We start from the raw sequence: 26,926 nt of genomic DNA, 5'->3' as shown, positions 1-26,926 counted from the left end.
GGCTTCCCTGGCTAGTTCTGAAAGTCTTTTCTTCTCATTGAGACCAGGAAACCCTTGACTTGACCTCTGCATGATGCGGAAGTGACCCAGTGGACCTGTGTCTCTTGCTGCTGGCACCACAATGCACCAACTCAAGGAATCCCTGTGAAGTAAAAAGCATTCTTTCTCTACCATCTAACTGCCTCCCACTCCCACTCCAGCCCCTAGTCTTGATCTCAGTTGCTGCTCTGCTGAGCTAGATCAGTTCCTTGGCTCCCTGAAGATCACTGCCAGAGCTTGGAACATACCCAGACCCTATTTTAAAACAGAGCACAGGCAGGTTCTAGGTTAACAGAAAGGCATTGGAAAGGAAACTCCCATTGGAAAAGCACAGTGACAGATTAAGTTGTGGACACTCTATCTTATATTTTAAGATCAGGATGTCTGTGTCTGCTCTGCTTTTAAAGGCAGACAATGGTGAAGGCTTTCTCTCCCTTTCTCCTTTCAAAGAAGCTTAAATTCGATCTATCCCCGAAACTGAAGCCAGCAGAAGCCAGGATGGATGAGTCAGTCTATAACTCTCCCCCAAATCCCAAATCAGAAGAAACACACACTGGTAAAGCAAGGGTGTTAAAGGGGTTCAAGATTTAGTTAGGGATGGAAACTAGAGAAAAGAAAAGGGGATAGCTTTCCCAAGAAAGGGGTGTGTTGAAAATGACCCTTCCATGTGATTAAGAAACGGTATACATTGAAGTTGGGTGTGTGACCCACTTGGTAGGGAGGGTACTTATTCAATTATGAAGCTTGGGTTCAGTTCCTAGCATAAGCAGGCCTTGATACACAATGATGCAAGCCTGTGCCTGTACTCCCAGCATTTGGAGGTAAAGATGAGAAGATCAGTAATAAAGTGGAGGTTACCCTCAGCTACAGGGTGTGCCCACTTTGGGTGTATGAGATGCAGATATCTAAAGTCATCTCTTCTGTATGGACATGTGACTGGGACATGGTACCTGGGACCCTACCAAGACTCCCTCTCTCCCTCAGTATAGGAAGATTGGCCCTCCCAGAACACAAACACTCAGGCTGCTTGGAATGATACATTTACCTAAGCATTACCTCAGCCCCTTAGCAGCCTTTCACCTCGCTGTAGGCTCAGCAGCCCATGCTGGTAAATCGTTGAGATCATTGCCCTTCTAATGTGGAGTTTGGAAGGTCAGAAGAGGCAGAGCTGGCTCCCAGCTGGGCTTTTGAGAATTGACCTTTTATTTCTTCTGCTGCTCTGTGGCAAAAGCAAGTCCTTATTTCCCAGGAAGGTCCTCGTGATTGGGTTTAACACAGTGGCAGCAGCAGAGACCTGGGCAAGGTAGAAACCTAGTCTGGCATTCAAGTGATTAAAGACCTGAGAATCCCAGACACCAACATGCCCCATGCCAGTCTTCTCTGTTTCCCCATTTAAAAAAAAAATCAAGATGAATGATGGATGTCCTCCTACAGAGACTTGACTTTCCAACTGTACCAAGCCTGAAACACACACTGTCCTGAATTGACAACTCATGACTTCACATAGGAGTGTGTGTGTGTGTGTGTGTGTGTGTGTGTGTGTGTGTGTGTAACTCTTCAGAGATCTACTTTGAACTTGGAATGTGTGGCAGGAAGATCATTTGAATCTGAGTGTTGAATATCAGTCTGGGAGACATAGGAGCCCCTGTTTACAATCTTTCTTTGATTGATTGTAGGCAGCTTGTCCCTTGTTTCACACACACGCCCAGGGGTTTGAATAGATGATGGGACATGTGCCCTGATGATCATGATCTGAAATTTAGCATTACTTGAAAACACTGAATCCATATTTCATTTGAGGGCGTGAATATTTGCACCCCAGAGGGAGGATGGCAACTCTTATTTTTGGAGTATTTTCTGTCATGAGCACAATCTTGGATAAATGATGCTTTAAGGAATCTTTAATGAACTTATGGATTATGAGTCTTACATCTTCATCTTGTCCTCAGTGATAAGTTCCAAAGTCTTCCTCTTAGTGCTCTAACCCTGGCATGGAGGAGGTCTGTGGGGTGAGAAGTCCACCTCTGTTATTGGATCATGAGTGAGTCAGAATCTTATTAACTCTGTCCACTGTTCTGGGCATGTAGCCCCTACAATGACTTCACTTCACATGCTGCTGGACAGATGTGTCCTTTCTTCCTTATTTCTCAGCCTCACAGCACAACTTTCTACTCTCTATTCCTATAAACTTAACTTTGCAAGATTTCACATTGAAATGAAACCATGCATTTTTTTTTCTTTTTCTCAACCTGGCTGATTTCACTTAGCAGAATGTCTTCCAGGGCAGCGTTGACTATCACAGCTGCGAGACTCTAAAGGTCCCAAGAATGGCCTCTCATTTGCTTTGCTTTGCTTTAATGTCACTGTCTCCAGGTTTTTCATGAGTATTTTAAGGGCAATAAAGAGATGGAGCATATCCTGTTTGGGGAAGAATTAAAGAGGGTATTTAGTGGTCATTTAGTCATTTCTGGGCTAACTAATACCAATTATTTCTAACCTTTTTCACATGGCCTTTTATTCCTGAATTTTTAATGAAAGTTTCCCTATTCATATGCAGCCCTTGTCTACAGGCTCTGAGCTCTTCAAATAGCTTGCAGAATCATTTTTGTGTAATACTAAAATGACTCTTTGCCCCCTAATCACAACAGCAGACTCTCATACATTATGTGGTGTGTGTGTGTGTGTGTGTGTGTGTGTATGTGTGTGTAAAGTGTATGTGGAGACAAGCATTCAACTTTAGACATCATTTCTCTGACACTATTTGTATTTATTTATTTATATAAACATTGATTGTAAGCATTTGTTTGCCACAGACTCTTTCACTGATCTGAAATTTGCCACTGAGTCCCAGGGAAGCCACTCATCTCCAGGACTGGCATTGCAAGCAATACTATGATATCTAGTATGTTGTAAATTTAATTTAGCTTTTATGATATTTTATTGGTATAGGTGGTTTTCTTTGCATGTATGTTTGAGTACCACATTCATTCAGTGCCTAAAAAAATCAGAAGAGAGCATTAGATTTGCCAGAGGTAGAGTTACAGGTAGTTGATAGCTGCCGTGTCAGCCCTGGGAATGAAGCTTGGGGCCCCTGTTAGAAAGATACGGTGAAAGGAAAGGTGTTGCAGTAAACCTCCAATCCCAAAAGTCAGTGGAATCCCAGCTCAGTTGATAGGAATACAAGCTGCACACCTAGAGTGGGCAGATCTCCCACTACAGTACTACATTTGTCATCTATGAGATCCCATAGAACTTGTGGTTTCTCCAAGCCACGGGCTTCTGCTCCATCTTCCTTTCACCTCCTCTTCCTCCATCTTACTCTCTCTCCTCCTTTCTCTTTCTCCCCCAAAATTTTCAGCTCCACCTTCCCTCCTACTGCCCAATCACCAGCTCTAGCCTTTATTTGAAAAATTAAGGTGGGGAGAAGGTTCACCAGGTACCCTTTTATGTGATTAAGTACTTGTTTGCAGCCCCTCCTGGGAGAGCAGAATTTGCATCAAAAAGACCCGGCTATCCGGAACACTTCCCCCTTTCTGTCCAATTAAAAGACTCATTTGTCTCAGATAGAAATTAAGCACAACTATTACTATTTTGTAATTTATAAAGTGCAAGATATACTTAACACCCAGTCCATCATTTTTGTCAATTAAATATGACCTCTGTCATCAATCCTAACTTAAGAGACTGATAATTCTATACCTGACTCATACCCTGGCTTTAGATTGTATGCCATCTGAAAACCATTCTCTCAAATCTATATCATATTTCTCAGTGCTAAACACCTTGAGTTGGCTATGAGACTGGCAGCTTCAACCCCATCAGAAATCCAAGAACAACCAATATTATCTGAAAGTATGAGAAACACCAAATATAGCTTCCAAAACTTAGCCAATTTATAGAGACTACTGATCACCTGGACATTGGAGCATCAGTCTTCAGTCTTCTGGCCCAGGATCATCTGACAGACCTTTTTAATGAAGAATTTTGAAGGGCTGATTACCCTGTCTTGGTAGAGATTGTCAGTCGAATATTCCAAATAGTGTGTCCTTTTTTTTCTGCATAGTATTTTGTCTGTAGATGAAATGAGGCAATTCTTGTGTAGTGGCTGTCTAACCACTACTGGAGCAACACCACTGACACTCAATTTCTTCTTTGAATCCAAGAGAGGTGTGCTCTCAGGAGCAGACAGGTCTCTAGCCAAATGATCTTTAATAAAGAAATGTCCATAAACATCATATTCTGTGGCCTTCTGATACCTTTGAAGACTATCTACCCAAAGCATCTCTGAACTTTTAAGCCTTGACTACTCTCAGTCATTTCTAATTGAAATATCTCAGAAACATCCTTTTAATTAACTCGGGATCATGGGTTTGCTATCTGGCCCTTAACTGGTATTGCTTAATTATCTAAAAACAGTTTGTAATAGCAATTGTAGAAGGACTGGGTCTAAGCCTTTTTTCTTAAATGTGTTATATAAGCACAATGCCAATATGAGAGTAACAATATTAATCCCAATTTTATATCAATAAGAAATTCATAGCAATGAAAACTTTAAATTTGTATCAAATAAATTCTGTGCCAATGTAAGAGATTATAACTTCATCATTTTATTAATTATAAAGATCTCTACCAATTTAAGATATAGCTATGTAATGTTTTGCTTAAGGGTAAATTTGCTAACCTATCCCTATTTGTCTATTTCTATAATTTCTATGATATTACTATTTACCCAATTTCTTTCCCACCCCTTTCACATTACCTAAGAAGGAAGGATAGAGAAGAGAAAAGAAAAGGTAGAAATCCCTGAGTTTAAGCTCTCTAGTTCCCTCCCTGCCCAAAGCTACATTGTAAAGTATGCCTTACATGACAACATGTCTATAATTCCTAAAATAACCAGAACCATCTATCCCAACATAGGGAACTGGGACCATGATCTTTTTTTGTTTGCTTTCAGCTGAACTGAGGCAAAGAATTCCCATCTGGGGGCCCAAAGGGAAGTAGGAAAATTGGTGTTCACTCTCTCTTATTCACTTGCTTGCCTTGTGGGACTGAGTAACTACTAGATCCTTGGACTTTCATTCACAGCTGCTGCTGACCATTGTTGGGGAGTTGGACTACAGACTGTGCTAAGCTTACTGATCCTGGAGCCATTGGCCATTGAGGTTAAGCCTGATCTAGTTTTCCTTGAAAACTGGTTCCTTGTCAGGAATTAAGATGGGAACCCTTGTGACCCGTGAAGATATATCCCTGTGGGTCAAAGTTCCTGAAGACCTGAAAGATCCAGAAGTATTCCTTCCTGGCCCACACACTGGTGCTAAAATTTCTGTTTGGCCCACAGGGATCTCAAATGCCTCACATTGTGCAGGTGAACAAAGCCATGTTTGAGCTGAAGATTCTGGAATCTTCCAAATTTACCGAGGTCTTAATTTATGGCTCTGAGGACCACAAGCTTCGGACTAAATGGATGCTTCAGTCCATGGCTGAGAGGTGCCACCTGTGCCAGGCAAGAGAAATACTTAAGCTGGAGGAAGCCACAAAGACCCTAGAACTAGGCCAGTGTTTGGAGGGAAGCAAGTTTCCAGTCATTGTGACTCCCACCTGGACACAAACTGTGGCCAGTGTTTGGTTCTGGCATGATTTTTAACTTTGTTATATCCTTTATAGTCTAAGAAGATATTCCTGGATCCCTGCTGTGCATTCTGATGTGAATATCTGTTTCTCAAGTTTATTATTCTAATTGAATAATAAAATTTAAATAAGAAACAACAACAACAAAAGGAGAGCTAGCTGGCATCATTTGCCTTCCAGTCACTATGTGTCTAGCTGTGACACTGCCTAGCTGACATCTTGTCCATGACAGTCTGAAAGGCTGGATAAGCAAGCTAGCTGGTCCGGAAACATTCTGGAAGCAGTCTTTAAAAGAATCAGCTTCGATGTAGTTGAAATAGAGTCAAGCACGAACCTGGAGTGGAAGGTCCCAGGATCTCAGCATCCCGGAGTGTGAATCTTTTCAGGGTTATCTTTCTCTTCTTTCATCCTGAGGTATATAAAACTTAAAAGCAACATGTAGTTCTGCAAAGACATTCATGTGGAGTATGCAGGGTGCACAGACTGGTCAATGAAGATCAATAAAGAAAGATGACTGCCTTTCTTCAGGGTAGCTTGATCACATAGTCAAATGGCACTATACTTTGTAGACATGTCCTCATAACAGATAGTATGTAATAACAAGTCATTAGATAAAAATAATTGTTATTGGCTGGGTATAGACATTTTAGTCTGGTACCAGAGCTGTCCCCATATACAGAGACATAACCATCACTGCATATACATCACCTATTTTGTTGATTATGTTAGCTTCCCATTTCTTCTCTGTCACCAAGGTCTTCAGGAGGTCTCCCTTTGTCATGCCTGATTTATCGACTTGGAAGGAACCCACAGCTTTTCTTTTCCTGTGGAAAGGGTAAAGATATGTATCATGTGAATGGGGTTGCAAGCTTGGTATAGGATGAAAGACACAGTTTGCTCTTTATGCCAGATATAAGAAACAGCAACTTATTCTTAATTACAGATAGAAATCTTAATTTTCAAGGATTTAATATGGAACAAAGAAGAACTTATTCTTAACTGGCTTAACCTTAACCTACAAGGTTTATTGTTCCTGTTTTAGTCCCCTGTATATAGTATAAGCACTATGTAGCAGGTTGCCATACTGTATTGTGCATAGTGAACAATGACAGGAAGCAAAGGCCTCTAAGGTATGTCTTTGTGGATACTAGTGATCCACGCCCACTGTTGCTTGAATTTGTTCCTGTGGAGACTGAGAGACAACCAGACTTGGTTTTCTGTTGTTGTCTTTGGGATCTGGGAATTTAATGTAGCGTCAATGACAATGAGTGTGCTAAACACACACTAAACCGATGAGGTATAACCCTAACACTGTAGGTGAATGTTAGGTGAATGTGTGTGTGTGTGTGTGTGTGTGTGTGTGTAATATGTGTGCACGCACGTGGAGGACAGAGGTCAATATCAGATGTTTTCCTCAGCTGTCCCTATCATCCTTTTTTGAGACAGGTCTGCTCAAATCCAGAGCTTGATGAACTGGTTAGAGTGACAAGCCAGCCCTCACATCTCTGCCCTCAGCACTGGGATTACAGGCATGTGCCACATGCCACTGTTTGTGTGTGTGTGTGTGTGTGTGTGTGTCTGTGTCTGTGTGTTTGTGTGTATGTGGTGTGTGTGTGTGTGCATGCTTAGGAGTGTGTGTGAGTATGTGTGAATATCTATCCTAAGATAGAATTCAGGCATTCATGTCCGAAAGACAAACATGTTGACAAGCAAGTTACCTCCCCAGCCCCTTGTTCTAGTTCACTGATGCGACCTTGAGTCCCTTCTTTACAAAGCCACCCACAAAGACAAGGCTGAGTAAGAAGTAACTTCAGAAATGCCACTCTACAGGTCAGTGAAGATTCGCAGGGAAGGGCATTCGAAGGTCTCAGGATGGCAACGAAGTCCCGGTGATTCTGGTCACTCTGGTACTGGAAGCAGTTAGGACAGAGAGCATGCAGGTGCAGGGAAGCTGCCCTGCCATTCTACTCAGCTCTTTAAAGTGCAGCCTGTTTCAGAAACCCTTTCAGTTTCTTCTTTGTAGGCCAGGAGTGCTGGATATACTAAAATGTTTAAAGTGCTTAAGGCTGATCTGGGCTACACAGATACTATTAGTAAGTAGTTACTAGTAGCTGTCATTATTGCAGAACTCCTCCTGGGTGACACAGGAGGAAACCTTCTAAGGTCCATCTTCTCTGCAGTCACCTCATTCTTTGGTAACCATGGCAAACAGCCCCAGCCAGATGTTGCCATGACAGTCTTTTTTCTTGAACAAAAACTATAAAATCTCTCTTTTGAGAACCAAAGATATTTAATTCTATTCCCCCCCGAAACACATACTAAAAGGAATCTAGGTTTCTATTAAAGCCAGAAAGTGTTTAAAACATGAATATAGGGGATTAAATAGGGTGTCCCAAAGCAATTAAAAACACGAATGGATAGAAGAGAAACTGGATCTATATAAAATACAAGGTCATTGTGTTTTAAGGTGACAATGGATTGAAGCAGGAATCGAAACGGAGAGTCGAAAGTGGGTCTGGAATGTGTCTGACTAACTTGTTCCTTTCTGGGTTTTTCAAATGTATAATTTATACTGCAGTGCAGCATAATAGAGCAAAGGATGGATGCAATCCTAGATGAAATTTTACAAATAAATGAACAGGCTTACCATGCCCTTTCCCACTTGGGTTTATTTCCTGTTTTTCTTCCCACTCATAGCCCTAATGAAGAATGACAAGACCTGAATATGAAAAATAACAAACCATTTTTCTAGGTGTGGTGACTGAGCCTGCGGTCCTGGCACTTGGGAGACTGGGAAGAGCTTCTCTGGGAAGTGAGGCTAGCCTGGGCCGCAGGAGACGAGCCGTGAGAGTGGCAGCGAGGACATAAGTGCTCCGGTGGATGGTTGAGGAGGCTGGTGCTGCATGTGATGAGAAGGAGGACAGACAGGGGCATCTGGAAGGGTCGAGATGGAATAGGACCCTGAGAAGAGGGCAGTGAGGGAGGAAGGAGAGAGAGCGAGCCTGCCGCACCGACCCCAGTAGGGGACAGTTCCACAGGCTGAGGCATTAGGCTTCAAAAGAAGGAGGTCTCCTGGACCTGGTTGTGGAACTCTCGGCTGGAACAAACATACTGAGCCATAGTTCTCACGGCCATTTTTCTGTTTTGTTTTCCTTCATTCCTTTTCTTAGTTACAGGTTCCTGGTAACCTAGATCATGATCTTAAGCAAGAATAATGGGTATGAAACCATTCCTTGAGAAGGGTCACTAACATGGCCCTATCTCCAGGGAAACCAACGCTTTACTTTTCAAATCATTTACAAAACTATTTCCCAACAATAAAATTTCATATGGCTACACATGTATCATTGGAGTTGGGTTTTGGTATATGGTAAAGAAAGCCTTAATTAAAAAGAATTAAAATAGTTTAAATTTATGCTTTGAAGATTTACAAAAAATCAGGCATTAGATGTTAAGCAATAATTAACCATAGTGGCTGGAAAGTTAGCTCAGTGGTTAAGAGCATTGACCATAAAGATTTATTATCCTGTTCTTGGGAATGTGCCACTAGCCTTGGATGACCATGCACTATTGAATGCATTCTTTTAGAATTGTTATATTTTGATAGTGATGTTACCTGTTCTGTTTGTGATTCACTGAACATGTAGTTTTAGAGTCATAATACTCAGATGATTTTTGTATTTTATTGTGCCAAATGATCCTTGTTGGTATTCCTGATTATTTCGCTGGATGTGGTTTCTAAGAGTTGTCATATTTGGTTTAATGTATAAAATTGCCTGCTTGAGAGCTGCAAAATACACTCAGATTCAAACTGCCTCTGTGTTTGTTTCTGTTTGTCACCACTGACTCCTTGCCCACCTGCACTTCGAGAACCCTCAACCCAGGGCCCCCCATACCTGACTGAGGTGGTCCGCGGCATGAGCCAAGAGAGCTCATGTGCAGAAAGGGCAGGTTTCCGCTGGATTGAGAAGCTGGGGGAGGAAAGGGAAGCCCCTCGGCTGGAGAGGTTTAGCATTAGAGGGGAAGGGTAAGAAATGCTGAGGAGCCTCAGATGCTGAGCTTGCCTAGCTGCCAAGCAGATATTTCCATATACAAAGAGACACCACAGTTAGCATTTTGTCCTCCTTGTCTTTGGGACCTGACACTGCTGTGTGACTTTTCCTAGGAGATATTATCAAACTTCCTTAAAGTATGAATGACATACCGAAGAATTGATTCCACTCAAGTTTCTGTCAAGAAGCAATGAATTTACAGAGATTTGCTGGTGGGGATATGAGGGAGAAGTTAGAGTAGTGTGGGTGAGCCTCAAAGAACTGCCGGACCCAAAGGCCCCTTCCTATCCTGGAGAAGGCCTCCTAAAAGCTGCAGAATTACATCTGAAAAGAGGAGTGTGCGAATTTCAAAGGAGGGTTAGGTCCTCCCCAGACTCTCCCATTGAAGTAGCATCAACAGGTTGAATCTTATGAAGGTCTAGGCCAGACAATCTTTCAAAAGAGGCCACAGACACCTGGAAAACCGTGTTTTATATGCCTTGCCTTAACAAATCATACACATGATTTCAATTTTGCTTTGAACTCGCAGAGCTGACGGAATTTATTCTCCCTTCACCCTTTTCTCATTTTTAGCCAAATTTGAGCCCACCAAAAATACTTTTCAATGGCTCAAGATAGCTTGTATGTTACATGCCTCATTAGCAAATTATCTCTGGCAGGGATGCTCCAATAAACACAAAGTAAAAACAAAACAGAGCAAGCAAAAGCAAAGTCCTAGGGTAGCTGTCATCTTCTACCAGGCTGGCTCTGCCACATCCAGCTTTCTGTCTGTCCCTGCTGTCCTGGGCCTGGTGTTCTGCCATTTGCCTGTGAGTTTATCTTCACACCCACATGTGGGATCCCCTGAGGGTTGAGGTCTCCCATCACCTCTTTGAAGTTTCTAAGGTTTTCAGTGCTCATGACACATAGAGTGCTTTCAATTATTGATTCAAAGAATGGTTACATTTCTCCTCTTGGGTAATAAATAATGCTAGAAAAATAGAAGTTCTACTACAAATACAAACATGAAACCTTGGTATGTTCCTAGAAGCTTGTGTTTTCATTAATTAGAATAATGGGTCTAGTAAGTAGTGAAAAATATGTTTGAAAAAGATCAGGATACCTTCAGGCTGAAATATCATCATACAACACATTTGCAGTTTAGTATAGTTTTCTTTTCATTTAAAAGAGAAAATATTAATTAAGCCCCAAGAGCATACTGTGCTTATAGTGTATTCTGCAATGTACCAATCTCTATCCAACTGCTTTATAATCAGAGACTGACTAACTCGCTCGTCAATGCTACATAAAGGCACCTATGAAATGTTCTGTTAAGAACCCAGAGTGCTACCCTACTCCCAAGGGCCTCCTTTTATTTATTTGGGACAATTCCCTACCCTGCAGCCCAGGCGGGCCTGACACCCCTATCCTATATTGGCCTCCCAAGTCCTGGAATGCTATGTAAGTTTTCACCATTTCTGATGTTGCAATGTCTGCTCATTCACCCATCCATCCATCCATTCACTTCTCATTCAGCTGAGACTCATTGGCTATCTACTCTGTACCAGGTAATTCTTGCTTAATGCAGGAACATCAACAAGCAACACAAATCTGGCCAAACCCTGCCAAGTATGTTTAATGTCTGCCAATTGTGGAGATACGAAGGGAAGGCAGAAGAACAACTTCTTTTAAATCAGTTCAAATGCTGCCTGCCTCCTGTATTCACTCCAAATGTGACTGGTTAAAACACTTCTGCCTACTTCTCTTTGTGGTACAGTTATAATACTTCTTAAGAACTTAGAGTGCAGGCTGAGTTTCAGGCCAGCTTGAGCTACAGGAGACTCTGCCTCAGAAGCAAACAGCAAAATAGAGCTCTCACCTCCGTGCTCAGAAGTGGAGGTTCCGCTGTGAAATCTCTCTCTCCCTGTGGGCTGAGCACAGAATGCTGTGGGCACGCGCCTAGCTCCCTGGTGCAAATACCCATAGGAGAAGATACAGTGACAAAATGTGGAGCAGAGTCTGAGGAAAAGACCATACAGAGACTGCCCCCACCCCTGCCAGGGATCCATCCCATATACTGTCACCAAACCCAAACACTATTGTGGATGCCAACAAGGGCTTACTGATAAGGGCCTGATATAGCTGTCACCTGGGAGGCTCTGCCAGTGCCAAATACTGAGGAGGACACTCTCAGCCAACCATTCAACTGAGCACAGGGTCCCCAATGGAGGAGCTAGAGAAAGGCCCCAAGGAGCTGAAGGGGTTTCCTGGGCCATAGGAAGAACAACATGAGCCACCCAGTACCCTCAGAGATCCCAAGGACTAAACCACCAAACAAAGAGAACACATTGAGGGGCCCATGGCTCCAGATGCATATGCATCAGATGATGGCCTTGTTGGACATCAAAGGGAAAAGTGGCCCTTGGTTCTGAGAAGGCTAAATGCCTCAGTATAGGGGATGCCAGGACAGGGAAGCGGGAGTGGGTGGATTGGTGAGCAGTGGGAGCAGGGATAGGTTAGGGGATTTTCTGGTGTGGGGGAACCAGGAAACAGGACAACATTTGAATTGTAAATAAAGAATATATCTAATGAAAAACAAAAGCAAATAGCAAAATGAAGTCACTCATGTTGAAGTTCCTTACAAACCAGGACTGAGTTGTGAATTGATTGATCTCCAGATAAATTGAAAGGGGGTGGAGTATGGCTGGGTGATGGCCACATTTTCCAGACAGGTCTCCCACTATTCAGAGCTCAAGGAACTTGAATAGGTAGAAGAGTCTCAGAGACAGTAGATGGGGAGGGGAACTGTGAAATGCTTCTGGATATTACCTGATGTTGTAGAGTATCTTCCTTTGCGTTTGAAACATTCCATTTTGCTGGAAGTTCCCTAAACAGGAAGAAAAACAACTCAAACTAGCTTTGGAAGTTGCTGAGATTGACCAGATTCACTAGACTCCTCCCCATCAGAGAGAGAGAGAGAGAGAGAGAGAGAGAGAAAGTCCTGCTCAGACAAGCATGACTGGACCACCTTCCCAGAAGAGGTTTAGATTAACTGACTCACTTGGAAAGGACAGTGCCCAGTCGCTGCCTGCAGGCTGTGCAGTGAGCTCCAGGTTCCCAGCGTTGTTGTGAGCTGTCACCATGCTGGGGTGGGCTTTGGTGATGCAGTTGTCTTTGAATCACTTACGTAACCCCTCACACTCCTTTGCTAAAGGAGGAAAAGTCATTCTCTTTTGGGACCACGGCTGATGTTGTCTCATGTCTCAGTAAGTGGCCACAGATCCTTATGCACATGGGCAGTACTAATTGAACTTAGAGGGTTATTAATAACAAAAAAATTAAAATGAAAGAAAACATGGAGTTGGAAAGGAAATAAATGGGGGACTTGGGGTAGCTGGAGAGAGGTACTAGTGGATGGATATAATCAGTACACCTTGTGTGCATGTATGAAACTATAAAAGATACACATTATTTAAAAGTATAAGGGCTGGAAAGATGACTGAGTGGTTAAAAGCATGTGCTGCTTTTGTAGAGGACTCAGGTTCGGTTTCCAGCACTTGCCTGGTGATTACAGTCCCACAGGATCTGATTCACACTCCTAACCTCTGCAGGTACCAGGCAAACATATGGTACATTAGATACATGCAGATAAAACACTCACATGTAGAATGAAATGAATGACTCTGATACAATTATTTTAAAAGTATGTGGTAGCTGTTAATACTAGTATAATGAATGAATTTCAGTCATCTTTTTAAAGGTCTGTTAGCATTCCTTCTAGACTCTGCCCCACAGTTACCTGGCAACAGCCAGGAATGCCTGACTCACTACAAAAGGGATAGCTTGCCCCCTCCTTACTCTCTTAGTCTCTTCTCTCTCTCTCCCTCCTCTCCAAATCCCCTTCCCCCTCTCTCCTCATGTTCAAGGGTAGCCTCTATTTCTCTGTCTCTGTCTCTCTCTGTCTCTCTGTCTCTGTCTCTCTGCCTCTCTGTCTCTGTCTCTGTCTCCACCCCCTGCCTCTCCCCTCCCCAGTCTTTCTGTTGTGAGACATCCATTGTTATTCCATCCATATTGAATAAAGAAAGCTGATGACTCCTGCCTTAACTTACATTGTTCTGTTGATATAGAGAACTCTGAGTGATACACAGTTTAAGCCAGATGGCTTTTAGAATCACCAATCAGTGGGGAAAAATCCTCTCTCCATAAGTGAGCTAGCAAACACCATGCCTAGAAAAAAAATAAACAAAATAAAAGTGAAATAGACGCTGAGAGATTTTTAATTTTTCACTTTTTTTTTGTCTTAAGGTGTGTAAGAAAGATTCTTTTTGTTTTATTGTTTACATATATGTGACAGTGTGTGCTGTGAGTAGAGGGTGTTGCCAGCAGTGGTGTGACAGAGCATTTAATGCCCCGGAGGTAGAGTTTAAGGCCACTTTGAGCTACCTAACATGGATGTTGGGATACAACCCAGATTATCTACAAGAGTAGCAAACCATCTTACCCAGTGAGCCACTTCTACTGTGAAGAAAAACAAGAAGACATGGCCCATGAGGATGAAAATCCACAGCATAATAACCTTTCTGTTTATGTCTCTTTCTTCTCCTCTCATCCTATAAAAATCTCTCGTACCCTGAGATCCTTAAGATAGGCCCTGGAGCAGTACCATCTTCCCCTGTCTTATCAAGATAGTAGCTCTCAAATAATAGTGGTTTCCTTCCCATCAGCTTTTGGGTAGGGGTAGCTGGACCTGGGTTGAATGCTATTACAGGAGAAATCCAGGCTTTATGAACATAGATTTCTAGTAGTAATACTGTATCCTGGACTAGAAATATAGTGTGGACAGTAGAATAATAGCCTACTATGCATGAGGACCTGGATTCCACCCCACAATTCTTCATAACTGAGTGTAGTGGCACACACAGTAACCCCAGCACTTGAGAGGTAGAAGAAAGATGATTGTAGGTTCAAAGTTATCCATGACTACATCTCATGTTTGAGGCCAGCCTGATCTATATAAGATTCTATTTCAAACAATGAACAAAACATAATCTGCTTTCCAAACACCTACGTGTTCTGTTAACATAGCTAGAGACTGATACTCAGGATCGCCTTCACTGCCTGTCTGCTGAAGCAAAGCAGTGAATCAGAGAAACAAGATACAGTGGAATGAATTAGAGAAAGAAGGAATTAGAGAACTCATTTGTGAGTCTATCTGGCTTGATGTCCCATCTTCTGAGCAAGGAGAAACATCATTAGGTACTGATGAGCACAGTCCCCTGTGAGCTGGACCCTCATTACATCCCTGTCTCCCAAGTCCTCAGATGGTGGGGCCCTGTACAGACCACACCTCAATACCCACTTTTCTGTCTTTATGTGCATGGTGGTTTGAATAAGAATGGCCCCCACCCTAGTTACAGTAGTGCTGGGGAGCTCACCCTGCTCATGCTGACAGGAAGAGCTGGGCTGTCCAGCTTAGCTACCACCCAGGCTTAAATACAGGACTCAGAGTTGGCCACCCCAATATCTCCATTATCTGTGAATTTGGGGTGTATGAATGGGCCATTCCTGCTGTTCCAAAGCTTCAGGGTCTCCATGACACAGGACAACAAGAAGATAACTGGGAGGAATCTCAGTGAGGATTCAATATTGACGGTGTCACAGAAGCCAGACCAATGACATATTATCATGAACATTCTCAGTGAAGATGTGTGGACAGGGGGATATATTGTGGGACACACTGACACACTACAGCTTCCAAGATGAGATGTTTTCTATGCTTTGTTTTGGTTGTGTGTTTTGTTTTATTTTTGGTGGGGAATTGCAAGGGTAGAGGGCAGATACAGTAAGTGGGGACAGGGAGATGAGTAAGACTGGGGTACATGATATGAAACTCACAAAGAATCAATAAAAAAATAAGAAGAAGAATAGTCCCTCTCAGGCTCATATATTTGAATGCTTACCAGGGAGTGAAGGTATTTGTAAACATTTGAAGGATTAGGAAGCCTTATCTTGTTGGAGGAAGTATGGTCTTTGGGGGAAAGTGTGTCATAGGGGGTGGGCTGTGAGGTTTCGAAAGTCTGTGACAGGCTAGATAAGTCTCCCTACACCCCCACCCTACTCTCCCACCCCACCCCCATGCCACCCCCTTGCTGCCTGTGGAACAGGGTGTGGTTGTTACCTCTTTGCTAGTGCCTTTGAGCTCCTGTGTTCCCCAACAAGCTGATCATGGACTAACCCCTAAAACTGGAATCAAGCCCCTAGTTAAACACTCTTTTATGAGTTGCCTTGAACAAGGTGTCTCTTTACAGCAAGAGAACAGTGAATAAGACAGTGTGTTTTTCCCTTTCCTCCTTCCTTCTAGACAATTAAAATGGTCATCTGTATATTAAAAACAAAAACAAAAAACAAAACAAACTCATACCATAGGTCAGTTAACAGTTTTGTCCACCAGAGAATAGATGCGCTGTCTGGAGACACCTTTAGTTGTCATAATGCAGGAGAAAGTGTGGTTGCAGCAGACACTGACTAAGTAGAGGTAAGGGTGCAGGTAAGTGCCCTAAGGCGCACATCACAGACCCACAACACAGAACTATCCTGCCTGTCTTTCTCTCCTCTCTTTCTTCCCTCTCCCACTAGTGCTTTCTTCCCTATTACAAATGCATTCTTTTTCCAACTTCTTTCCTCTCTTAATAACAAATGAAAGGGAGCATGACTTTTCTTTTTTTTTGTATTAATATTTTTATTTTCTATATTCTTTGTCTACATTCCAAATGATTTCCCCTTTCCCAGATCCCCCCCCCCCATATATCCCATAACCCTTTTTCTCTCCATCCATTCTCCAATCACCTCCCTCCTTTTTTTCTCTGTCCTTATATTCCCCTCCAATGCTAGATCAATCCTTTCCAGGATCAGGACCTTCTCCATACTTCTTCATGGGAGTCATTTGTTATGTGATTTGTGCCTTGGGTATTCAGGGCTTCTGGGCTAATTAATATCCACTTATCAGAGATTGCATTCCATGTGTATTCTTTTGTGACTGGGTTACCTTACTTAGGATGATATTTTCCAGATCAAACCATTTGCCTAAAAATTTTGTGAATTCATTGTTTCTAATTGCTGAGTAGTATTCCATTGTATAAATATACCACATTTTCTGTATCCATTCCACCTTTGAGGGGCATATGGGTTCTTTCTGGCTATTAAAAATAAGGCTGCTATGAACATAATGGAGCATATGTCTTTATTGCATGCCAGGGAATCCTTTGGGTATATGCCCAGGAGAGGTATAGCAGGGTCCTCCGGAAGTGTCATGTCCACTTTTCTGAGGGACCGCCAGACTGATTTCCAAAGTGGTTGTACCATCTTACAGCCCCGCCAGCAGTGGAGGAGTGTTCCTCTTTCTCCACATCCTCGCCAACACCTGCTGTCTCCTGAGTTTTTGACCTTAGCCATTCTGACTGGTGTAAGGTGAAATCTCAGGGTTGTTTTGATTTGCATTTCCCTAATGACTAATGATGTTGAGCACTTCTTAAGGGGCTTCTCGGCCATCCGAATTTCTTCAGGTGAAAATTCTTTGTTTAGATCTGCACCCCATTTTTAATAGGGTTATTTGGTTCCCTGGGTTCAAACTTCTTGAGTTCTTTGTATATATTGGATGTTAGTCGTCTATCAGATGTAGGGTTGGTGAAAATCTTTTCCCAATTTGTTGGTTGCCATTTTGTCCTTTTGACAATGTCCTTTGCCTTACAGAAACTTTGTAATTTTATGAGGTCCCATTTGTCAATTTTTGATCTTAGAGTGTAAGCTATTGTTGTTCTATTCAGGAACTTTCCCCCTGTGTCCATGTCCTCAAGGGTTTTCCCCAGTTTATTTTCTATTAGTTTCAGTGTGTCTGGTTTTATGTGGAGGTCCTTGATCCACTTTGGAGTACAAAGAGATAAGAATGGATCAATTCACATTCTTCTGCATGCTGACCTCCAGTTGAACCAGCACCATTTGTTGAAAAGGCTATCTTTTTTTTCCCACTGGATGCTTTCCGCTCCTTTGTCAAAGATCAAGTGACCATAGGTGTGTGGATTCATTTCTGGGTCTTCTATTCTATTCCATTGATCCACTTGCCTGTCACTGTACCAATACCATGCAGTTTTTAACACTATTGCTCTATAGTATTGCTTTAGGTCTGGGATACTGGTTCCCCCAGAAATTGTTTTACTGTTGAGAATAGTATCCTGGGTTTTTTGTTATTCCAGATGAATTTGAGAATTGTTTTTTCTAACTCTGTGAAGAACTGAGTTGTGATTTTGATGGGGATTGCATTGAATCTGTATATTGCTTCTGGCAAAATGGCCGTTTTAACTATATTAATCCTGCCAATTCACGAGCATGGAAGATTTTTCCATTTTCTGAGGTCTTCTTCGATTTTCTTCTTCAGAGACCTGAAGTTCTTCTCATACAGATCTTTTATTTGTTTGGCTAGAGTCACACCAAGATACTTTATATTGTTTGTGGCTATTGTGAAGGGTGTCATTTCCCTAACTTCTTTCTCAGCCTGCTTATCCTTTGAGTGTAGGAAGGCTACTGATTTGCTTGACTTGATTTTATAACCTGCCACTTTGCTGAGGCTGTTTATCAGCTGTAGGAGTTCTCTGGTAGAGGTTTTCGGGTCACTTAAGTAGAGTATCATGTCATCTGCAAATAGTGATAATTTGACTTCTTCCTTTCCAATTTTTGACCTCCTTATGTTGTCTAATTGCTCTAGCCAGAACTTCCAAGTACTGTATTGAAAAGATATGGAGAGAGAAGACAGCCTTGTCTAGTCCCTGATTTTAGTGGGATTGCTTCAAGTTTCTCTCCATTTAGTTTGTTGTTAGCTACCAGTTTGCTGTATATTGATTTAACTATGTTTAGGTATGGGCCTTAAATTCCTGTTCTTTCCAAGACTTTTAGCATGAAAGGGTGCTGAATTTTGTCAAATGCTTTTTCTGCATCTAATGAGATGATCATATGGTTTTTTTCTTTGAGTTTGTTTATGTAGTGGATTGCATTGATGGATTTCCTTATATTGAACCATCCCTGCATCCCTGGGATGAAGCCTACTTGATCATGGTGGATGATCATTTTGATGTGTTCTTGGATTCTGTTGGCAAGAATTTTATTAAGTATTTTTGCATTGATATTCATAAGGGAAATTGGCCTGACGTTCTCTTTCTTTGTTGGATCTTTGTGTGGTTTTGCTATCAGCATAATTGTGGCTTCTTGAACAAGGTGGGTAGTGTTCCTTCTGTTTCTATTTTGTGGAACAGTTTGAAGAGTATTCGTGTTAGGTCTTCTATGAAGGTCTGATAGAATTGTGCACTGAAGCCATCTGGTCCAGTGCTTTTTTTGATTGGGAGACTTTCTATGACCCCTTTTATTTCTTTAGGGGTTATGGGACTGTTTAGATGACCTATTTGATCCTGATTTAATTTTGATGTCTGATATCTGTCTAGGACACTCTCCATTTCCTCCAGATTCTCCAGTTGTGTTGAGTATAGGCCTTTGTAGTAGGATCTGATGATTTTTTTGAATTTCCTCAGTTTCTGTTGTTATATCTTCCTTTTCATTTCTAATTTTGTTAATCTGGACACTGTGTATGTGCCCTTTGGTTAGTCTGGCTAAGGGTTTATCTATCTTGTTGATTTTCTCAAAGAACCAGCTCCTGGTTTTGTTGATTCTTTGTATGGTTCTCTTGGTTTCTACTTGATTGATTTCAGCCCTGAGTTTGATGATTTCCTGCCTTCTACTCCTCCTGGGTGAATTAGCTTCTTTTTGTTCCAGGGCTTTCAGGTTTGTCGTTAAGCTGCTAGTGTATGCACTCTCCATTTTCTTTTTGGAGGCACTCAGGGCTATGAGTTTTCCTCTTAGCATTGCTTTCATTGTGTCCCATAGATTTGGGTATGTTGTGTCTTCATTTTCATTAAATTCTAAAAAGTCTTTGATTTCTTTCTTTATTTCTTCCTTGACCAAGGTATCATTGAGTAGAATATTGTTCATTTTCCATGTGTATGTGGGCTTTCTGTTGTTTTTGTTGCTATTGAAGACCACTTTTACTCCATAGTGATCTGATAGGTGGCATGGGATTATTTCTATCTTTTTATATTTGTTGAGGTCTGTCTTGTGACCATTATATGATCAATTTTGGAGAAGCTACCATGAGGTGCTGAGAAAAAGGTATATTCTTTTGCTTTAGGATAAAATGTTTTATATATATATTAAATCTAATTGGTCCAAAGCTTCGACTAGTTTCACTGTGTCCCTGTTCAGCTTCTGTTTTCCTGATCAGTCCATTGAGGAAATTGCAGTGTTGAAGTCATCCACAATAATTGTGTTAGGTGCAATGTGTGCTTTGAGCTTTAATAAAGTTTCTTTTATGAATGAGGGTAGCCTTGCATTTGGAGCATAAATGTTCTTCTTTGTGGGATTGAGAGTTCTTCTTTGTGAATTTTTCCTTTGACCAGGAAGAAGTGTCTCTCAGAGTCTCTTTTGATGACTTTGGGTTGAGCATGACTTTTCTTAAATGAGTCAATATCATGTCTTAATACTCAAATGGCTAAAATTACAAGAGACAATGTGGTGGAATTTAAGATGTCAGGGCTTGCTGACATGGGCTATGATGTGAATGCTGCTTTCCCTGAGGGGTTAGGCCTGCTGGAGCTTGAAAACCATGGTACATTGCAGATTGTCCCCAGGACGTGAAGATTTGTTTACAAGGAGACAGTGTTGCCCAGTCCCAAAGTTCTTTAGTATGCTTTTGTCGCAGTTACTAAACTCTGCATTAGTTTGTTTGGGCTGCCAAAAAAATATATCATAGAAACTAACTTTTCATACAGTCGTAGAGGATTGATATCTGAGTTCAAGTTGTCAGTAGGCTTATAGGGCTAATATCATTTCACTTTCCTCGTAGAAATCTGTCTCCGCCCTTTAACTTTGCATGTCCTTTCTTCTATGTAACATGTTTTTGTCTTAATCTCTACCTAGAAAGGTACCAGTCAGTTGGCTTAAGGCCTGTTATAAACAGTCTAAAATCTTATATTGTTAGAGATCATATCTATTTTATTGAGAGTCACTGGGGATGGAGAGGACAAAACATTAACTTGTATTAGTAACCACTTTTATCTTTTTCTTCTTTTCTAATTTTATATTCTATGCTAATATTGCTTTGCTATATAACAGATTTGTTTCAGAGTCAGGACCTAAGTACATATGCTGGTCTAAAACATTGCCTGTTTTAGCCTCTTTAGTGCTGGGATTGTGAATGGTACCATTAAGCCAAGAACTACAAGTCATCTCAATGAAGTCACTAGAAACCCATACTCTGTTTCAGGTATTGGACCTGGAATTTATGCTTCACACATAGTGGGCAGGTGTTCTATCTCTGAGGCACACCCATTTTCCAAAATCTTTCTGAGTTAGGTTTTTCCATGACTACCCCCTCCAAACTGCATGTATTAAAATCTTTATTTGCAATTATTCCTGAAGCAATCTTACTGAGGAATAAGGATTCTTTATATACATTTAAGATGAGACTGATGTTAGATTTGGGTGGGCTTCTAACTTAGTCCAGCTGTTGTCCTCTAGAAAAAAAAAATGACCGTTGAGAAACAGTGGAAGACAAAAAGAAGAAAGATAGTGTGAAGACACAGGACAGACTCCAGCCATCACAAAGCAGGATGGCATCGGAATGGAAGAACCTGGTGAAGACTACATATTGCCAACAGACCAGCAGGAGGGAGGACAACGGCAAGGGACACATTTTCTTTACAGCTTCCAGAAAGAACTAAATTTCTGTCACCACCATGACTCGGACCCATGGCTTGCAGAACCGTCCTGCTCTAAGTGTCTGTTTTTAAGCCCCACAGTCTGTGCAGCTTTACCAGGACAGCCATGGAAAACTATCACACATCCCATTTTCTGTATTCTATAACTACAGCCAGAACTACTGAGGTCTGCATCACTTCTCACCTTGCTTTGCACTGTCATCTCAGGTACCACTGCCTCTATAAAGGCTTCTTCTTCCACTAATTTTTTAAAAAACTCTCTCTCTCTCTCTGTATGTGCGTGTGTGTGTGTGTTGTGCATGTCTGTGTTTGTGTTTGCAGGGTCTCTGTGTGTATCTCTATAGGGTGTGTGTGTGTGTGTGTGTGTGTGTGTGTGTAGCTTTCTCATGGCAACTAGGAAAGGAGGTGAAACCCAACAAGATTGTTATTCAGCTCAACTGCTTTATTTCTCTCTCTCTCTCCCTCTCCCTCAAGCAAGGGTCATCAACTCTGATAGCTTAGGTGGGCACTGCTCGATGGGAAATTATTTACATCCAATTACAAGGATTCTGCATGGCAGTCTCATTCACGGAGTGAGCGGTGATTCAAAGTTGAATTTGAACGTTGCCCACACTAATGCTTCATCTTTCTTCTGTCTGTCTGTTTGTCTATTGTTATTTTCTAGTTCATTGTACCACAATGACACACAGTGACAGATTATGACTCCAAGCGCTTCTCCTTTTGCCCTCACAGTAAATGCTAACCCTCTCATTTATAGTTTCTGAAAACCCTTCAATGTGTCTTGAATGTTTACTAAACAATAACACTGTACAAAGTGCTACAAAACTCTAAAAACACTATGGAATTTATAAAAGATGAGGCAGTTGGCTCATTATGAAGTAGGTCTGGGCTTTCGATGATGGTTGTAGCAATCTAGAATGATATCTCATTGCACCCCTTGTGCTGGGACACTAACCCCCTCAGTTTGTCATTATTCCATCTTTTGTCACACCCTCTCACTTGCTTCTCTTGAGTCCCACTTCTCTCTGTACCTGCCATCTGACACAGCTGATTTTCCCCAGGCCTTTCCTTTCTCTCTGCTTTTTACTTGCAATGCTCTTCTCTGTTTGCAAGTTTATTACAAGCTGCCTTTGAGAAGGCCTTGAGAAAGGCTTTCTCTTTTCCTTTATAAGATGTCCCAATGCCCAATTAGAGTGATTCTACCTGAGCAGTTCCTCGAGTTGTTAAGCTGCTTTTTTATCTTAATTTATTTGGCATTTTAGCAAACCGCTTCCAGATCTATCAGGAAGTCAAATCTTGGCTCAGCCATTTGTCTAGCTCTAAGACCTCGGATAAGTACAGTAGCAGCTCTTCCTTCCTTTGTAAGATGAAGGGGACTAACAACAATTGCCTTCAAGCAAGTATTTCATTCCTTTTCTCTTAGCATGCAATGCTGGATTATTAAGTTTGTATCAAATCAGCAATGACATTTCTTGGCTTGAATATTTAATTGAAGGGTAGTACTCTGCTGCTTCCTTTTCCATATGTGGTACCAACACTATTTCAAATACCAACCAGACACATTTGAAAGAGAATATTCTACAAAATTAAAGGGTTCTCTACACATTCTGGTCTCAGAGTAGGAGAGCCTCTAGCTGAATATATAAGGCATATAGAATGATAAGGAAATAAGCTTTAGAGTGAGGGTTGCCTATTACTGCTATAGAACCTGACCTAGCCTGACTAATACAGACCTCCTTATGCAAAATGCTTGGTACTTCACAGATAGGAAATGCTTAATCATTTAAAACATTCACATTCATATAGTATCCAGTGAGATTGGGATGATGTCAGTCTTACTTAGGCAGACCCATTCACTCTCAGTGTTGTTTTGTGATGTGGTTTGAAAGATCTCACAAGCAACAAGCTTCAAGTTATGTATGTGGCTCTTGCTTCCTTCAAACTTATTCGTTCAACCTCAAATTAAGCCCTCCATCATGCCATTAACTTACAGCAGATGATTTGTAGATTCAGGAAGCCCTTCACCAAGTGTTATTGTCTGACCAGACTTCCAAGAATCTATCTGGTACCCTTTGTGGGAGAGGTCTCATCCTTTCTTCACCTTATGGGCAGAAGCAATGTGCAGAGTTGGTGTATCCCAAGAGGCCTCTGTCTCTAGGATGCAGAGGCTCCTTGGTGTTATGTTTAGGTCAACTTACTGCTGAGTCACAGAGACTTGCTCTCCAGATTGACTCCACCATTTTCTTGTTCTGTAAATCTAGGCAAGCTGATTAACTTTTTTGCACTAGTTCCCCATGAATAAAACCCGAAAAGGAAAAGTGGTTATCTCACAATCACCAAGAGAATTAAAAGAGATGGCAAGAAAGAAACATTTGGCAATGTGCCCAGTCTGTAGTAAGTGTCTAATAACAACAGCCGCAGCGCAGACCACTGCTTCTGCCAAATACTGTACAGAACCCACTGAGCAGCAGTGCTCTTTGTTCAACAGGTAGGGGGAGGGAGGTGAAGGAAACAGAGACCTTTAGTTCAGGTTTGGAGGACAACAGGACTTTTGTGAGCCTATTAATCTCTATAGAATGGCTGTAGAGACAAACCACATAAAACTGGACCTTTGACAAGCCTTAGGAATGAGTGGAATTTATGCCTAAGGGTCCAGTAAAGCAGCTATCATTTCATATATAATAATATAATATAATAACAATGTATAGGTGTGGGGATACAGCTCAACTGACCTCACAAGCACATGGACTGGGATTTGACCCCCAGAGCCCATGTAAAAGAGCTAAATACAGTGATGCATAACTGTAACGGAAGCAACAGTGAGCTGGGCTGGTCCCTGAGGCTTGCTCGTCAGCACCCCAGCTGACTTGCTGAACGTCCATGCCAATGAAGACCTGAAGAAGGGCTCCAAAGCCCTTCCTATACCCTCCACATGCATGTGCTCATGTGTGTGCTTGCCCATCTACACATACACAAGGTATAATAGCATATAGCACCTATTAATATAGATACTATTACATTTAAATGTGCAAGCGACTATAATTTTATTGTTTCCCTGGAGTTTTCAGATGTATAAGAGTTCCCCCCTTGAAAAAGGAATCAAGTACGAAAGGTAAATAGAATTTTCAAGATGTTATAAAAATACAGTGACAAAGTTCAAGACTGGGAATTCCACATAGGTGTGAATGAGGCTTGTCCTGAGATGGGTGTCCTAGGGATGTAGACTCTTTATTTTCCTTTTCCACAGAGCAGGAATTTCCTTATGTGGGGAGTTGGAGGATGATTTGGGCAAATGATGCATTTCACTTGGGGACATTCCAAACAAGTCTGGGAGATATCTAATAAGCTTTACCTGTGCACCCAGAGGGTGGGGTAAAGTACAGATGTGCATCCTGAGGGTGGGGTGGAGTACAGATGTGCATCCTGAGGGTGGGGTGGAGTACAGATGTGCATCCAGAGGGTGGGGTAGAGTACAGATGTGTATCCAGAGGGTGGGGTGGAGTACAGTTGTGCATCCTGAGGGTAGGGTAGAATACAGATGTGCACCCCGAGGGTGGGGTGGAGTACAGATATTCATCCAGAGGGTGGGGTGGAGTACAGATGTGCATCCAGAGGGCGGGGTGGAGTACAGATGCATATCCAGAGGGTGGGATGGAGTACAGATGTGCATCCAGAGGGTGGGGTGGAATACAGATAAGCATCCTGAGGGTGGGGTAGAGTACAGATATGCATCTAGAGGACAGGGTGGAATACAGATGTGCATCCAGAGGGTGGAGCAGAATACAGATGTGCATCCAGAGGGTGGGGTAGAGTACAGATGTGCATCCAGAGGGTGGGGTAGAGTACAGATGTGCATCCAGAGGGTGGGGTAGAGTACAGATGTGCGTCCAGAGGGTGGGGTAGAGTACAGATGTGCATCCAGGGGGTGGGGTAGAGTACAGATGTGCATGCAGAAGGTGGAGCGGAATACAGATGTGCATCCAGAGGGTGGAGCGGAATACAGATGTGCATCCAGAGGGTGGGGTAGAGTACAGATGTGCATCCAGAGGGTGGGGTAGAGTACAGATGTGCGTCCAGAGGGTGGGGTAAAGTACAGATGTGCATCCTGAGGGTGGGGTAGAGTACAGATATGCATCTAGAGGACAGGGTGGAATACAGATGTGCATCCAGAGGGTGGAGCAGAATACAGATGTGCATCCAGAGGGTGGGGTAGAGTACAGATGTGCATCCAGAGGGTGGGGTAGAGTACAGATGTGCATCCAGATGGTGGGGTAGAGTACAGATGTGCATCCAGAGGGTGGGGTAGAGTACAGATGTGCATGCAGAAGGTGGAGCAGAATACAGATGTGCATCCAGAGGGTGGAGCGGAATACAGATGTGCATCCAGAGGGTGGGGTAGAGTACAGATGTGCATCCAGAGGGTGGGGTAGAGTACAGATGTGCGTCCTGAGGGTGGGGTGGAGTACAGATGTGCATCCAGAGGGTGGGGTGGAGTACAAATTTGCATCCTAAGGATGAGGTGGAGTACAGATGAGCATTCAGAGGGGGAGGTAGAGTACACATGTGCATCCAGAGGATGGAGTGTAGTACAGATGTGCATCCAGAGGACAGGGTGAAGTACAAATGCACATCCAGAGGGTGGGGTGGAGTACAGATATGCATCTAGAGGACAGGGTAGAATACAGATGTGCATCCTGAGGGCGGGGTGAAGTACAGATATGCATCTAGAGGACAGGGTGGAATACAGATGTGCATCCAGAGGGTGGGGTGGAGTACAGATGTGCATCCCAAGGGTCGGGTAGAGTACAGATGTGCATCCAGAGGGTGGGGTGGAGTACAGATGTGCATCCTGAGGGCGGGGTGGAGTACAGATGTTCATCCAGAGGGTGGGGTGGAGTACAGATGTGCACCCAGAGGGTGGGGTGGAGTACAGATGTGCATCCAGAGGGTAGGGTGGAGTACAGATGTGCATCCAGAGGACAGGGTGGAGTACAGATGCTCTTCTGTTTGCTTTTCTCTTTCATTAAATTCATCTTGCTTTTATAATAAGACAAAAAGATAGAAAACAATTTCCAGGAAAACACAGGCAGATGTTGGATGTCCAGACAGTGGTGGTCTTTCTGTAGAACTTGTAGAGAACAAATCCTGCATCACATGGCAGATCAAAGGCTTCCCGTTTCTTGGGCAAGTGTCCAGATGCCGAGCCCTCATGAGCTCAGGGATGCTGTTCAGAAAGATGCCTGGAGCAATCTCGTCTTCTCTGAGTTACTGACTCATCAGGCCTTCCTTTCTCATCTTGTGACTAAAGGGAATGATTCTTGGAGATATTACATTATTTATGGGAGGCCATACAACTCATTAGTGGCAAAGTTAGGAAAAGAATCCATAGTCTATAACTTCAACTCTTCCCTC

At 42.4% G+C, this 26,926-nt stretch overlaps 1 protein-coding gene across 1 annotated transcript; it reads left to right on the top strand.

Annotated features, from left to right (window-relative positions):
* The first annotated feature begins 5,253 nt into the window (after positions 1-5,253).
* Positions 5,254-5,683, top strand: LOC127694513 (developmental pluripotency-associated protein 5A-like). The gene is given in 2 exon segments (XM_052196007.1): positions 5,254-5,331; positions 5,333-5,683. Coding segments are annotated over 2 exon segments (429 nt in total).
* The last annotated feature ends 21,243 nt before the right edge of the window (positions 5,684-26,926 follow it).

The sequence above is a fragment of the Apodemus sylvaticus genome, chromosome 10 (assembly GCF_947179515.1).
Source record: "Apodemus sylvaticus chromosome 10, mApoSyl1.1, whole genome shotgun sequence".
In the NCBI taxonomy this organism is placed as follows: Eukaryota; Metazoa; Chordata; class Mammalia; order Rodentia; family Muridae; genus Apodemus; species Apodemus sylvaticus.
This window is presented reverse-complemented; position numbering and strand designations above follow the sequence as displayed.